Source organism: Salvelinus namaycush, chromosome 41 (genome assembly GCF_016432855.1).
Source record: "Salvelinus namaycush isolate Seneca chromosome 41, SaNama_1.0, whole genome shotgun sequence".
NCBI lineage: Eukaryota > Metazoa > Chordata > Actinopteri > Salmoniformes > Salmonidae > Salvelinus > Salvelinus namaycush.
Window position 1 is genome coordinate 1,198,016 of NC_052347.1, and position 15,427 is coordinate 1,213,442.

A 15,427-nucleotide genomic window follows, 5' to 3' on the forward strand; every position below is an offset into this window, starting at 1 on the left:
TCAGTGTCAACTTATTAGTCAATAAAATATGGGTCAGATGTGTCTGTTAATGGCATGGAGATGAAAGAAGAAGAAAAACACGCCTGACATAATTACATAACAGTCTGTGGAGTCTCCTTCAATCCTGGACCCCTAGGCGGTAACGCGCTCCAGATGTGCTTGTGTTACACGTGTACACCAATCTGAAATCAACTTCCGCTCTCGGCTCTCACAGCACTGGCAAAAATAGGCCTGTTCATTCTCACTGTTTGCTGCAGGTAGACGGTTGTGCCAACATGGTTGTGCTGTATCTGTGTCTATTCTAATTAACAAAAACTATTGAGCCCAATAAATAGTCAAACATATATTGTCTCTGCTAAAAGTGGATCTCTGTGTGCGCACGTGTGTGCGTGCGTGCTTGCCTGTGTGCCTGCACATGGGCATGTGTGTGTTACTGTCCCTTCCCCAAGGTTTCTGCCACCAATTCTTCCCCAGCGATGGTCCTCCCTCCCAATCTTTTCCTTCCCTCAAGCTAGCCTACCTCTCCCCTCTCCCCCCCCCCCCCACCTTCTGTCTCCACCCCAACAATAACACTACCCCACCCTGTCTGTCCCTGAATCCATGTGTAAAGCCCTGTGCCCCCTTTCTCCTCAGAGTGCTAGCTCCCCTCCAGGCCCTCCACACCAACATCTGCTTCCTCCTCTCCTTTGTGGCTTGAGCTTTCACAGATGTGAAGCAGCAGAAAAAAAGAGCAAGGGGAAGGAATTCACCACAGCAGAAATACAGGACTGGACGGATGGCAGACAGTACTTGCAAAGGCAATGGGATGGCTTCTCTTGAGCCTCCCGCGACTATTATGCAGATGTAGTGTAATGTAGTCTAGGGTTCGGGTAGGGTAGCGCGTGTGTGTGTCCACTGTTTGATTAGCTATGGGATATCAATAAAACGTTCCTATGTGTGTTCTCATTCATTTCTTTAACAGAATGTAATAAATGGGTGTTCAAACAGAACCTCCAGACATAGCCTATACATTCCATCCGTTCTGTATTGTCAGAGCCCTTAACTTAAGCATTCCCGTCATTTTTCATGAGTTATCGACTTTTAAACCGGCTCAAATTAAGATCTGTTTACCAGTTTTTATTGAGTATTTCTAGATATTCTTAACGTTGCCGATGTTGTTTTCATAGTTTTTATGTGTATCACTTTGCTTTGGCAACATTGAATTTGAATTTTAGAGAGAGAGAGGCTGACTCAGGATTCTCCTCCTCCCCTCCCCTCTCCTCTCTCTCTCCTCTCTCTCCTCAGCTGATCGACACGACTTTGCAGAGACTTCTACGAGAGGTAAGTTACAGCCTGCTTTACTATCAATCACATTAACTGTCATTCTGCGGTAGCTTCTGCACAATGCCAAGAGTGCACGTATCACGCAGTCCCGCATCTTTCCTTTGGCTACATTAAACGTAATGCCTCACTGATGGGCGTCGCCAGGACTTGCAGAGAGTAGGATAGAGCAACACCAGAGAGCTGGTAAAGTTGCATATCAGCAGCTGGAGCTTGTTTCAATAGTTGGCTGCCTCTCTACATGACCATAGAGGCATGGCCGTAATTACACATATGTTTTTTAGGAACTCAATCAGGGTCTCAAACTACTGTTGAGAGTCAGAATAGTAGAATAGACAAGGTGCAATTTCAAAACTGTAGTTGTGCATCAGCGGTTTTCCTCTTGCTATATGTCACTCACTGACGGTCACTCAACTAACCTATGTCATAAAACATTTTTGGATTAGTCTAGGGGAGAATCTCAATTGCATACTCCTTGCGTCCTCTCTCCTCGCCTCCTTTTTTAAAACCCATCGGAGGAGAAGGTCAGAGGGGAGGGATCTCTGGCTTTCTCAATCAATGGGTTTCGAGAAGAAGGCAAGGAGAGAGGGCACGAGGAGTGTGCATTTGAGATTCTAGTTAGTCTAGCCAGCTATCTAAATTTGTAGTAATCAGGGCAAATTACCGACAGGTAACACTAGGCCCCCATTGATTTTGTTTGTCACTCACTCAGATATCATATTAGCATGACATTTACAGCTAATTCCCTGTAATTCTTCACGTTTAGACATGGGGTGGGGATACATTTAAGCAGTTTTAAAGCTAATTCCATGCAATTCTACATATTTTGCCATGACTTATGTCATGCTAATATGATATCTGAGTGAGAGTGACAAACAACATTTCACAGTATTATTCCAACATCGAATTGTGGACTTATATATTAAAACAGGAAATCACTTTTTTGACTACACTGAGCCTTTAAAAATGAACTATGCAGAAATCGCCATTTCCTGTTTGCAAAAATTCTAATAGTTTGCATAATTTCAGTTTGTGACAAAACAAGAAAGTATAGTGTAGAGAATATTGTGCCATTTAAACAACTGCCACATAATGAAAGTGCTTGTGACACCCACATTTATTGAAAATAAGATATACTATATACACAAAAATGTGTGGACACCCCTTCAAATGAATGGTTTCGCCTATTTCAGCCACACCTGTTAATGACAGGTGTATAAAATCGAGCACACAGTCATGCAATCTTCATTGCTCAGTGACTTTCAACGTGACACCGTCGTAGGATGCCACCTTTTCAACAAGTCAGTTAGTCAAAAAATCTGTCCTGCTAGAGCTGCCCCGGTCAACTGTAAGTGCTGTTATTGTGAAGCGGGACGTCTAGGAGCAACCACGGCTCAGCCTTGAAGTTGAAGACCACACAAGCTCACAGAATGGTACCGCCGAGTGCTGAAGCGTGTAGCGCTTTTAAAACGTCTGTCCTCGGTTGTAACACTCACTACTGAGTTCCAAACTGCCTCTGGAAGCAACATCAGCACAAAAACGTTCGTCAGGAACTTCATGAAATGGGTTTCCATGGCCGAGCAGCCGTTTTCTGGAGTAATGAATCATGCTTCACCATCTGGCAGTTCAATGGACGAATCTGGTTTTGGCGGATGCCAGGAAAACGCTTCCTTACCCAATGCGTAGTGCCAACTGTAAACTTTGGTGGAGGAGGAATAGGCCCCTTAGTTAGGCCCCTTAGCTCCAGTGAAGGGAAATCTTAACGCTACAGCATACAATGACATTCCAGACAATTCTGTGCTTCCAACTTTGTGGCAACAGTTTGGGGAAGGCCCTTTCCTGTATCCGCATGACAATGCCCTCGTGCACCAAGCGAGGTCCATACAGAAATGGTTTGTTGAGATTGGTTTTTTGAAGAACTTGACAGGCCTGCACAGAACCCTGACCTCAACCCCACTGAACACCTGAATTGGAACGCTGACTGTGAGCCAGGCCTAATCGCCCAACATCAGTGCCCGACCTCACTAATGCTCTTGTGCCTGAATGGAAGCAAGTCCCCGCAGCAATGTTCCAACATCTAGTGGAAAGCATTCCTAGATGAGTGGAGTCTGTTATAGCAGCAAAGGGGGGACCAACTCCATATTAATACCCATGATTTTAAAATGAGATGTTCGACGAGCAGGTGTCCACATGCTTTTGGTCATGTAGGGTTACTTTTCCGTACGGGGCAGCTTGCTCCGAAATGCTAATGTGCTTGATTTATCTAATGTAGATTAGTCTACCGCAGCATTCCACTGGCTTTATTAGCATGTTCTCTAGTCTAGCACACCACCAGATCATATAGCTTTAAACCCAGACTGTACCATGTCACTGCTACTACACGTCAAAGTCAAACTTGATTAACCATGCTTGTGTTACCATCGCCTTGGTCTAGGACTGCAGGCCAGCTTTGCTGTATTTATTACTTTCCAAATAAATGTTATATTTCCATGGAAATACATGGGTAGCCATGAGAAAGACCCCCCCAATAGTGATCGACTATCGAGGATCGCTATGGGGCGCAATCGGGCGATGTAGGCTTGTACACAATCGCCCAACCTTGTTTTAGGAACAGCAGTAACATCAGGCAGGATTTAGGCTACCAACTGCCTAGCCAGTTGTAGCTCAATCTTGGGTGCAATGATCACGTTCCCGCACTGACTGACTGTGTGGAGGCTCATTGATTTAACGTTACGCTAGCCTACATGATACACTAGTAAAGTAATAAAATATATAGCTGTCGGCTATATTAGCCACGACTTACCGTTCTTTGTGCAGCTTCAAATGTTGAACAAAGTTGGAAATTGTTGCGCCTCCGTCTGTAATTTTCTTCCCGCTTGTTTTGCAAGTTGCAATCCGTTTTTGTTGATACAGCGTTGTCTTTAAATCGATCAAACATCAGCAGCTGGTATCATCTTTCCAAGGGCTCCATCTGAATTCACCCACCGAGGTTCCTCTGCACTGCCACGCACAACTTTTTCTCAGCTGGCACAATTTCATTGGCTTCTGTCCGATTCAAACTGTAATCCGTTAAATTAAGAGTTTATGTGATGCACACTTTTTTTAATAGCATCATTTTTAATATTTGGGCTCGGGGAGGGTATCAAGTCAGGTCGAGTCATAAGGCTCAAGTCCAAGTCAAGTCACGAGTCATTGGTGTTAAAGTCAAAGTTGAGTTGCAAGTCATCATATTTGTGACTCGAGTCTGACTCGAGTCACAAGTCATGTGACTCGAGTCCACACTTCTGGCCTGTACAATCCAAAAACTATCAAGATACTCAGTACACTTCACAAGTTTAAATGGTTCACATTTATTGCAGCGAATAAGCATTTCATTGTACAGAGTACTATGCTGCATCCCGTGCATATGACAATCAACTTTGATTTGATTTGACAATCCCAGAAAAAGACCATCAAGATCACTCAGATGTCTGCAGATCATGGCCATTTATTTCAGGGACATTATGGAAGAAGCTATAGCATTGCTATACTTTTGGTTTGTTGATGAGAGCCACACTTGTGTTTCTTCTATGGATTTTCATTGGACCATTGGCCCTATGTTCTGTCACTGCCATGAGCTATGGATCTAAAATGGCACCTTAGTATAACAGCTGTGTTGGACTGTCTGTCTGAGACTATAGGGCTGGCATCATAGAAAATGATCAATGCTGGTCATGGTTTGAATCGAAGCTCCAGACAACAACAGTGGTTGCTGTCTCATGGATAGCTTGCTCAAATCAAATCAAAGTCAAATCAACATTTATTACAGTGAAATGCTTACTTACAAGCCCTAACCAACAGTGCAATTTTTAAGTAAAAAATAGGTATTAGGTAAACAATAGATAAGTAAAGAAATACAAAAAATAAAACTGTAAAATGACAGTGAAAATAACAGTAGCGAGGCTATATACAGGTGGTACCGGTACAGAGTTGATGCTAATTGAGGTAATATGTACGTGAATGTATAGTTAAAGTGACTATGCATAGATGATAAACAGAGAGTAGCAGCAACATAAAAGAGGCAGTTGGCGGGTGGGGGGTGGCGGGACACAATGCAAATAGTCCGGGTAGCCAATGTGCGGGGGCACCGGTTAGTCGGGCTAATTGAGGTAATATGTATGTGAATGTATAGTTAAAGTGACTATGCATAGATGATAAACAGAAAGTAGCAGCAGCGTAAAAGAGGTATTGGGGGGGGTTGGCGGGACACAATGCAAATAGTCCGGGTAGCCATTTGATTACCTGTTCTGGAGTCTTATGGCTTGGGGGTAAAAGCTGTTGAGAAGCCTTTTGGTCCTAGACTTGGCACTCTGGTACCGCTTGACGCACCCCTGGGGAGCTCCAGTGTTGAGGATCAGCGTGGCAGATGTGTTTTTACCTACGCTCACCACCTGGGCGCGGCCCGTCAGGAAGTCCAGGATCCAGTTGCAGAGGGAGGGGTTTAGTCCCAGGATCCTTAGCTTAGTGATGAGCTTTGAGGGCACTATGGTGTTGAATGCTCGTGTTCATCATTCCTAAACCTTCCCTGCTCCCATCTATGCAAATATACTGTATGTTTTCTCTGGCTCCAAAACCACTCTTTTTCCTACTGTCCTGGAACAGCAGTGGGACACGAAATAATTCAGTTGCTAAGCAGAGACTCTGATATTTCAGAATATGTTTTTTTTCCATCTTATTCATGTGGATATTCATTAAACCAATATAGCAAACTTTTTTGGCCCACGACCACATTTTAATATCTGAAAATGATTGCGACCCCAACCATGTTAAAAAAAATGCATGTAATTAACAGCCAATGTTTACTTTGTTATTAGGGGCTATGGCAGTTCATTGTAAAACATTCCACCAGTATTTCTGATTGTGTTCTCAAATCACCATCATATACTTTTAATGTGGGGCTATGACCGTCAATTGCAAATTAGTCTGACATAATGTCTCTTATCTCACCACCACTAATTCGATGCGTGTACAATGATCCATGTCGCGTCGGAGCTTCTCAAAGTCAGGGGGCATGGTCGACAATGCGCACCTCATCTCTCCTGTCACATCCAACCTGGATCGATGTTGTTTTCCCCCTAATACAGACGAGAGCACTGAGTCAGAGTACCGTGAGCTTTAATGCTCGGAGGGAGACGGCACATTATTCCCTTTGAGTCATGAACCAAATCTCCTCCGTAGTGACCTGTGAATGCCTTATCTGCTGCATTCGGTCACATGACAGCTGTTCGATTTCACTTAAGGGCATGTCAGCCGGGCCAGGGTCACAGTCAAACGGATTTTTCTGATTTGTTCACTCATCTGTATAAAAGTTTTGTATTTCCCCTTCATGCTTGCGTTCAGTTGGTTCAGTTTCCCAAATATGTCTGTTTACATAGGCACGGAGACACATTTTCACACAGAAACTCAACAAAGTGTTTTACATTCATTGAATAACAACAGTCCCTCTCCAATTAAAAAAATCTTTCCAACACAACCACCAAGCCTCGGTGTGAAGTAGAACATTGTCATGCTCCGATCCCATACCTCCACATAGTTTTGCGAACGGGCATGTACGATGTAGTTTACAATCGAAGTTACCTGCTGCATATCTCAGAGTTCTGCGCTCAGCTCTTTTGCCGCCAGTTGCTCTCGGTGTATCCATTATAGCTCAGTGGGTGTATCATACAATGCATCCATATGGCAGAGGGAGAAACATTTATAGCTAGAGTGCAGAGGCCTGCCGCCGTCCTTGTCCATTTACAGCACTTACAGTGCTAGGAAGCCAATATGTAATTTGGGTGAACTATCCCTTTAAGGGTAAAAAGGTCAAAGGTTGTGTCTAATCTGTCTGTTGACCTTCCTTGTCCTCCCAGGTGCAGCAGCCATGTTTGACCGCCTCCTCCTCCTGAGCCCCGTCCTCCTTTTCCTCCCCCTGGTCATCCCTGTCCCACCCCCGGGAAATGCCTCTCCTGCCCCCTGCCGCCTCTGCTGTGATGACCTGGAGCCACAGGAGGGCCCCCCAGCCCCTCAGATGGGGGACCAAAAGAGTGTCCTGAACCAGATACCTGAAGTCCGCACCTTCATCAACATGACCATCCTCAAAGGTGCGCCTGGATTGTGCCTTTACACCTGCAATAGACATAGCTTGATCCCAGGTCTCTTTGTGGTGTTTTGCCAACTCCTATGGTGGTTGTCATGCCAAAGACAAAACAAGTGACAAAACAGCACGGAAAAAAACATTGGATTATCAGTATGTCTATTCCGATCCAAGGCTCTACTCAATTAGACCCCTGCTCGCATTTGACACATTTAAGAGGCTTGGTAGGATGCTAGACACTGAGATTGGCTCGGTGTACATGTGATTCACCAGAGGAGAATGGCTGCCCCTGGAGTTAATGAGGCTGTTGGGTTTCAAACAGACTTTTTCATTGAATTGAATGCCTTTATTTTTTTCTCCATTCAGTGGACTGGAGGCTAAAAAGTCTGCTGCCATTTCAGAACATTAACCGGGCATTGAACTTGCTTATGTGGCAGAAAACATGACCAATAACATAACAGTTTGTGTGTGTGTGTTTGTGTGCGTGTTTGTGTGCTCACCAGAGAGCGTGAACTAGCTTTGAAAAACATGCTTTGGCTTTCCAAAAATAAAGCTGCAAAAAAGTAATAATAATAAGAGATAAGCAGAACTCCAGAACCCTAAATTCTCATATACTGACTGGTCTGGAGTGACTCCAAGTTTACGTAACATTCCTATCTGGACTCGAGAAAATCTGGAGAAAATCATAAACAATCTATCTACACAAAAGCTTCTATGATCCATGTTATACTAACTTTAATCTCAACATTACCTCATTTGGACCTTTAGTCTACATTACTGTGTCATAGTGCTCTAAGGACTCATGTGCTGTATATTTTCCATCTTGCCTCACAGGGGACAAGGGAAACCGCGGGGACAGGGGGACACCTGGGAAGTCTGGTGAGGAAGGCGCTCCTGGATCCCGAGGGCCAATGGGCCCCAAAGGAACCAAGGGCCAGGCGGGCCCCCCAGGGGACCCCTTCAAGACCCAGGACGCAGCCTTCTCGGTGGGGCGTCGCAAGTCCCTCCACAGCGTGGACTACTACCAGGCCCTGGTGTTCGACACAGAGTTCGTCAACCTCCACGGCCACTTCGACATGTTCAAAGGAAAGTTCTACTGCTACGTCCCTGGGATTTACTTCTTCAACGTCAACATCCACACCTGGAACTTTAAAGAGACCTACCTGCACATCATGAGGAATGACAAGGAGCAGGCCATTGTGTACGCCCAGCCCAGCGAGAGGTCCATCATGCAAAGCCAGAGCCTTATGTTGCCCCTTGAGCTCAATGACGAGGTGTGGGTCCGGCTGTACAAGAGGGAGAGGGAGAACGCTGTGTATAGTGACGATGTGGATGTGTACATCACCTTCAACAGATACCTCATCAAGCCCACCCTGGAGTGAGATGACCTGCTGGGTCGTGTTCAGTAGGCACAAAATGGAAGAAAACGCCCTAAACAAAGTCCAACGGGGAGGTACTATCTGGACTTGTCCAGGAAGAAATGCTTGTTTTCTTTTTCCGTTGCAAAATGTTTTAAATGTTTTGGTATGGTGTGCCCTTATGAACATGATCCCCAACTGACCTGAGGGGAGGGGAGGGGGCTAGAGGTCAGAGTATCGGAGGGCACATCGAGAGGGGGCCTCTTTATGCAGGGTTTTCATTGACGCACACACCTACTTTTAAGTGCCTCTATACGGTGCAAGGGGATACTGGGGGCTTGTAAGGTAATGACTCCAAATACATATACTCCTTTTTTTTTCTTTTTTCTACATAGACTCCTTCTCTCCTGTATTGAAAAATAAATATTAATAGATGTATATGCTGACAAGGAGGCTGGGTGGGAAAAGACCTATGACACAAGGAAAGAGATGTCCCCTTAAAGACACAAACCCCTTTATAACCATCTGGCTGTAATGGATTTCACTATTGGTTGTTAGCTTTATTAAGAGTTGTCACAGAGAACAGACACACGGGTTGAAGTGCTTTGAAACCATTAGTGATTCGATAAAGCCTGGTTGCCTTCCCATATGCCCTAATTCTGTCATTTGTCTCAGATGTTTTGTCTGGACACTAGTCCAGTGTGTATGCTGTTTTTTTAGTGTTCAGTTTCTGAGCTCTTGATCAATTTTGTCTGGTAAAGCTGTTCATAAGATCCTGATATTATCCAGCTGGATATCAGTTGCACGGTTGTATAAATGAAAAAGACCACAAGGGTCATTACAGTGGGCTTGCAAATTTGATCTCAAGTCCAAATAGGAATAATATGATAATAGTTAAATCTCAGCAGGGATCCCTTGGTAACAGGATACAGAAATGTTATTTACAGTTTGGTGCTGTTTCTGTTTGGTCTTCTCTAGTCAGAACCTGATGTGGAAGACTAACAGTGCCAGCTGGAATAGGGTACCATTGCACCATTCAAACAGGGTCGACATGGATCAAGTATTCAATACCACAAATTAGCCCTCTGAAGTAGAAAGATTCATTGATTGATTCCAAAAGTAACAACTCAAAAAAAAATGTATGAACAGTTCTCTTGGCAGTATTTCCTTCGATGACAGGAGCTGAGACAAGTCTTGTGAGATTTGGCGCCTTGCACATCAGGGAATTTGAATTTTTATGGAAATATCAGAGGTTCCTTGTGTGCTACTATTTTGCCAGGTACTCTGAAAAGTAATGGCGTGAAACCCAGTAAAACTCCAACAGTAACATTGCTTCAGGAAATAGAGCATTTCGGAGTCTAAAATCAACACAAATTCAGTTGCCAGCAGTAGCCTTACTGTATGCTGAAATACCCTACTTAATACATGGTGCTAAAACATCTTTCAATCGTTTTAAAATTCACACCGTAAATGCTTGCAAATGTGTGGTTTTACTGCAGGTTTATGAATGTCTGTGTGAGAGTCAGAGATGGGCTTTACAGATATGTAAAAGGGAGGGAGGGCTGTTTTTGTGAAGATTCAAAACAGGATGTCAGAGGTGCAGGTGAGTTTCCTCTAGTCAGTCATCCAGACAGAGCTCCACCCTCATATCACAATGCAGAAGGGAGTCCAGAGATAAACCAAAGATAAACTGTTGATCAAAGGATTGATTAAGTGTGAAAATACAGAGGGTGAATGAAGTACAAATAGAATTCTATATGTGTTTAATGGTGTGACAGACAGTTGCTTTTCAATGGAATGGCAGAGTGCAAGCTATCCAAAACCCTACCAAGTACTCACAGTACTGTTGCCCCCATGAACCAATTCCTAACCATGCAGGTCAATGGTTTTAACAACAGGTGGCATCCTTCAGCCAATTTCAAACCTCTTCACACAGCATTTTGTTGAATGTTGTTTTTGTGTCAGAATGGGGAATGAGTTGATAGGAAGTTAGCTTTGGGAACCTGGCCATTCAGGGGAGAACTATTAATTTAGAAAGTTAGCTAGTAGACACAGGGGTAGAGATGTAATAATTCGAGAACTATTCTTCCTTTATTCATGACAAAATGCTCCAATGAATTCAGAGGTGTTTTGCTGTTCAAGTTACTTGACTGTCTGTCTCCTTATGGTGCTAAATAACATACAAAAAAGGTGCTACATTATATTTTGTTTTGTAATTCAAATAAGTGTACGTATTCTGCTTGAACATGAATGACATGACCAATACATATTTTACATTAACTTCGCAAACCTTTGTTAATAAAGATAGTGAAACATCTTTGTCTCAACCTCAAGCTTGATTGTTCCACACTTGACACCTGTCAAACAGCGGCAGTCGAACAAGGAAAGGTACATAAGAGAAGAGGTCAACACCTACTTTTACATGCCTTCATAAATGAACAACCTCCATTGTTATAGGACCTATTATCTGTTATTTTGAGTGTTGAGGGATTCTTGTAGCCTTCTACCAAAAGGCAAAAAAAATATCATGGTTGGATGGACCGGTTAGTGCCCTAGAGTGGAGCCGAGTTCAAGTCGGCCACCTCCCAATTCTCCATGTCACAAGAACACCCTTGAAACAACTAGGGCCTCCTTTGGACATAAAAAAACACCACAGTGAGAACATATTTCATGCTTGTTCATGATTCCCTCTCTATAGTTGTGCTGACTGAGACATTAGTGGTTTAAATACAACCTGACCACAATGGGCAGGCGTTCCCTTCATGGTCTGGTTTTCTCTTTGTAGTCCCAAGGAGCATATACTTTCCTTTAGCCTTAACAACAGTCTTCCACCACACCACAACACTCACTCAGCCAAGACACACACAATGAGCATTTCAGGGTTTTCACTTGGTTCAATCTGCAGTGGTGGACAGCTACACCCTGTCCTCAAACCGCAGGCCATTCCACTGCTGTTGTAATGGGGGCTATAAATTGGCCTAATACGTACAAACTCACTGCTTGGCAATGGCATGCTATGGTATCCATCTGCTACACAGACAGACTCCTCTCAAGCAGGACTCTACCTGACTTGATCCTCTGTAGTATAGTTGGTAGAGCATGGTGTTTGCAACGCCAGGATAGTGGGTTTGATTCTGGGACCACATACGTGAAAGGTAATTGGCCATAGTAATGTAATCTAAGTGCATGTGATAGTCAAATGTATACTGTAAATCTACGGTAACCACAAGTAGAGCTCATAAACGGGTGCCAGACAGAGATTGTAGTCGGGTGGCATCCCAAATGGCAGTGGTGTAAAGTACTTAAGTAAAAGTACTTTAAAGTCGTTTTTTGGGTGTATCTGTACTTTACTTTACTATTTAAATATATATAATAATAATTTGAGTTTACACCCCCTGGTATTCTCAGGCGGTCTCCCATCCAAGTACTAACCAGGCCCGAGGGTGCAGCCACAAGTTAATTCTTTTTTTCACCATTTTCTCCACGAATTACAAGTTTGGATCATCGCTGCAACTCCACAATCGGCTTGGCGAAAGTTGAGTTATGCGGCATCCGAAACATGACCCGCCTGGCCACGCTACTTCTTATCACACTGCTCAGCTTGTCCGGATGTAAACCGCACCAAATGTGTCAGAGGACTGAGTCAGCTTGCAGGAACCCGGCCCTGCCACAAGGTGTTGCTAGAGCGCAATGAGCCAAGGAAAGCCTGTCCTATGGAGCAACAGGGCTGACCGGTTTTGACAAAGCCTGGGAACGAACCGTTGCTCCACTCAGGATCCTGCTTTACTATTTATATATGTTGACAACTTTTACTTCACTACATTCCTAATGAGAATATGTACCTCCCTGACACCCAAAAGTAGTTGTTACATTTTGAATGCTCAGGCAGGACAGCAATATGTTCCGATTCACACACCTATTAATATAACTCAGGGGTTCCCAAAATGTTTTGGCCCACGACCACACTTTGATATCTGAAAATTCCTGCGATCCCAACCATGTGAAAAAAATGATGTAATCAACAGCCAATGCTTATTGTTTGATTGGGGCTATGGCAGTCAATTGTAAAACAGTATTTCTGATTGTATTTTCAACTCAGCATCATATACAGTTGAAGTCAAAAGTTTACATACACCTTAGCCAAATACATTTAAACTCAGTTTTTCACAATTCCTGACATTTAATCGTAGTAAAAATTCCCTGTTTCAGGTTCAGTTAGGATCACCACTTTTTTTAAGAATGTGAAATGTCAGAATAATAGCAGAGAAAAATATTTATTTCAGCTTTTATTTCTTTCATCACATTCCCAGTGGGTCAGAGGTTTACACTCAATTAGTGTTTGGTAGCATTGCCTGTAAATTGTTTAACTTGGGTCAAGCGTTTCGGGTAGACTTCCACAAGTTTCCCACAATAAGTTGGGTGAATTTTGGCCCATTCCTCCTAACAGAGCTGGTGTAACTGAGTCAGGTTTGTAGGCCTCCTTGCTCGCACACGCTTTTTCAGTTCTACCCACACATTCCTGTAGGATTGAGGTCAGGGCTTTGTGACGGTCACTCCAATGCCTTGTCTTTGTTGTCCTTAAGCCATTTTGCCACAACTTTGGAAGTATGCTTGGGGTCATTGTCCATTTGGAAGACCAATTTGCGACCAAGGTTTAACTTCCTGACTGATGTCTTGAGATGTTACTTCAACATATCCACATAAATTTTCATTCGTCATTATGCCATCTATTTTGTGAAGTGCACCAGTCCCTCCTGCAGCAAAGCACCCCCACAACATGATGCTGCCACCCCCGTGCTTCACGGTTGGGATGGTATTCTTCGGCTTGCAAGCCTCTTCCTTTTTCCTCCAAACATGACGATGGTCATTATGGCCAAACTGTTCTATTTTTGTTTAATCAGACCAGAGGACATATCTCCAAAAAGTACGATCTTTGTCCCCATGTGTAGTTGCAAACCGTAGTCTGGCTTTTTTATGGCGGTTTTGGAGCAGTGGCTTCTTCCTTGCTGAGCGGCCTTTCAGGTTATGTCGATATAGGACTCGTTTTACTGTGGATATAGATACTTTTGTACCTGTTTCTTCCAGCATTTTCACAAGGTCCTTTGCTGTTGTTCTGGGATTGATTTGCACTTTTCGCACCAAAGTACATTAATTTCTAGGAGACAGAATGCGTCTCCTTCCTAAGCGGTATGACGGCTGCATGTTCCCATTGTGTTTATACTTGCGTGGTATTGTTTGTGCAGATGAACGTGGTAACTTCAGGCATTTGGAAATTGCTCCCAAGGATGAACCAGACTTGTGGAGGTCTACACATTTTTTCTGAGGTCTTGGCTGATTTATTTAGATTTTCCCATGATGTCAAGCAAAGAAGCACTGAGTTTGAAGGTAGGCCTTGAAATACATCCACAGGTACACCTCCAATTGACTCAAATGATGTCAATTAGCCTATCAGAAGCTTCTAAAGCCATGACATAATGTTCTGGAATTTTCCAAGCTGTTTAAAGGCACAGTCAACTTAGTGTATGTAAACTTCTAACCCACTGGAATTGTGATACAGTTAATTATAAGTGAAATAATCTGTCTGTAAACAGTTGTTGGAAAAGTTACTTGTGTCACGCACAAAGTCGATGTCCTAACCGACTTGCCAAAACTATAGTTTGTTAACAAGAAATTTGTGGAGTGGTTTCAATGACTCCAAACCTAAGTGTATGTCAACTTCCGACTTCAACTGTACTTTTAATGTGGGGCTATGACAATCAAATGCAAATTAGTCTGACATAATTTCTCTTATCTCACCACCACTAATGAGATGGGTGTGCTTGATGCATGTCGCATCGGAGCTTCTCAAAGTCAGCGGGCATGGTCGACAGTGCACACCTCATCTCTCCTGTCACATCCAGCCTGGATTGATATTTGTTTTTATTGCAGACAAGAGCACTGAATCAACCTACCATGAGTTTTATTGCTCAGAGGGAGACGGCACAGTTTTCCCTTTGAGTCATAAACCAAAATTCCTCCATAGTGACACATGAATGTGTTGTCTTCAGCATTCGGTCACATGACAGCTCAATCAGCTGTTCGAGTTCACTTACCGGCATGTCAATAGAGCCAGGATCACAGTCAAACCGATTTAGCTGATTCGGTCACTCATCTCTAGATGTTTTTTGGTGTTTCCCCCTTCATGCTTGTGTTCCGTTTGTTCAGTTTCACAAATATGTCTGTTTACATAGGCAAGGAGACACATTTTCTTTTCATTACACAGAAAGTCAACAGTCTGTTTTTTACATCCATTGCGAATGACAACATTCACTCTCAATTCAAAAAATCTTTCCAACACTCCCCCTCGATAACCACCAAGCCTCGGTGTGAAATAGAACATTGTCATGCTTTGATCCCATATCCCCACATAGTTTTGCGAACAGGCATGTGCGATGTAGTTTACAATCGAAGTCACCTGCTGCATATCTCAGAGTTCTGCGCTCAGCTCTTGTGTCGCCAGTTGCTCTCGGTGTACTGATTATAGACAAACATTGGCAGTAGAATTGCCTTACTGACGAGCTCAGTGACTTTCAACGTGGCATCGTCATAGGATGCCACCTTTCCAACAAGTCAGTTCGTCATATTTATGCCCTGC

The 15,427-nt window shown here is 43.5% G+C and overlaps 1 protein-coding gene across 1 annotated transcript; it reads left to right on the plus strand.

Moving 5' to 3' along the window:
- The first annotated feature begins 7,219 nt into the window (after positions 1 to 7,219).
- Positions 7,220 to 11,109, plus strand: LOC120034429 (complement C1q tumor necrosis factor-related protein 1-like). The gene is made up of 2 exons (XM_038980986.1): positions 7,220 to 7,442; positions 8,270 to 11,109. The coding sequence occupies exons 1-2, from the start codon at positions 7,223 to 7,225 to the stop codon at positions 8,815 to 8,817; spliced, it is 768 nt and encodes a 255-aa protein (XP_038836914.1). The 5' UTR covers positions 7,220 to 7,222; the 3' UTR covers positions 8,818 to 11,109.
- Positions 11,110 to 15,427: the final 4,318 nt, after the last annotated feature.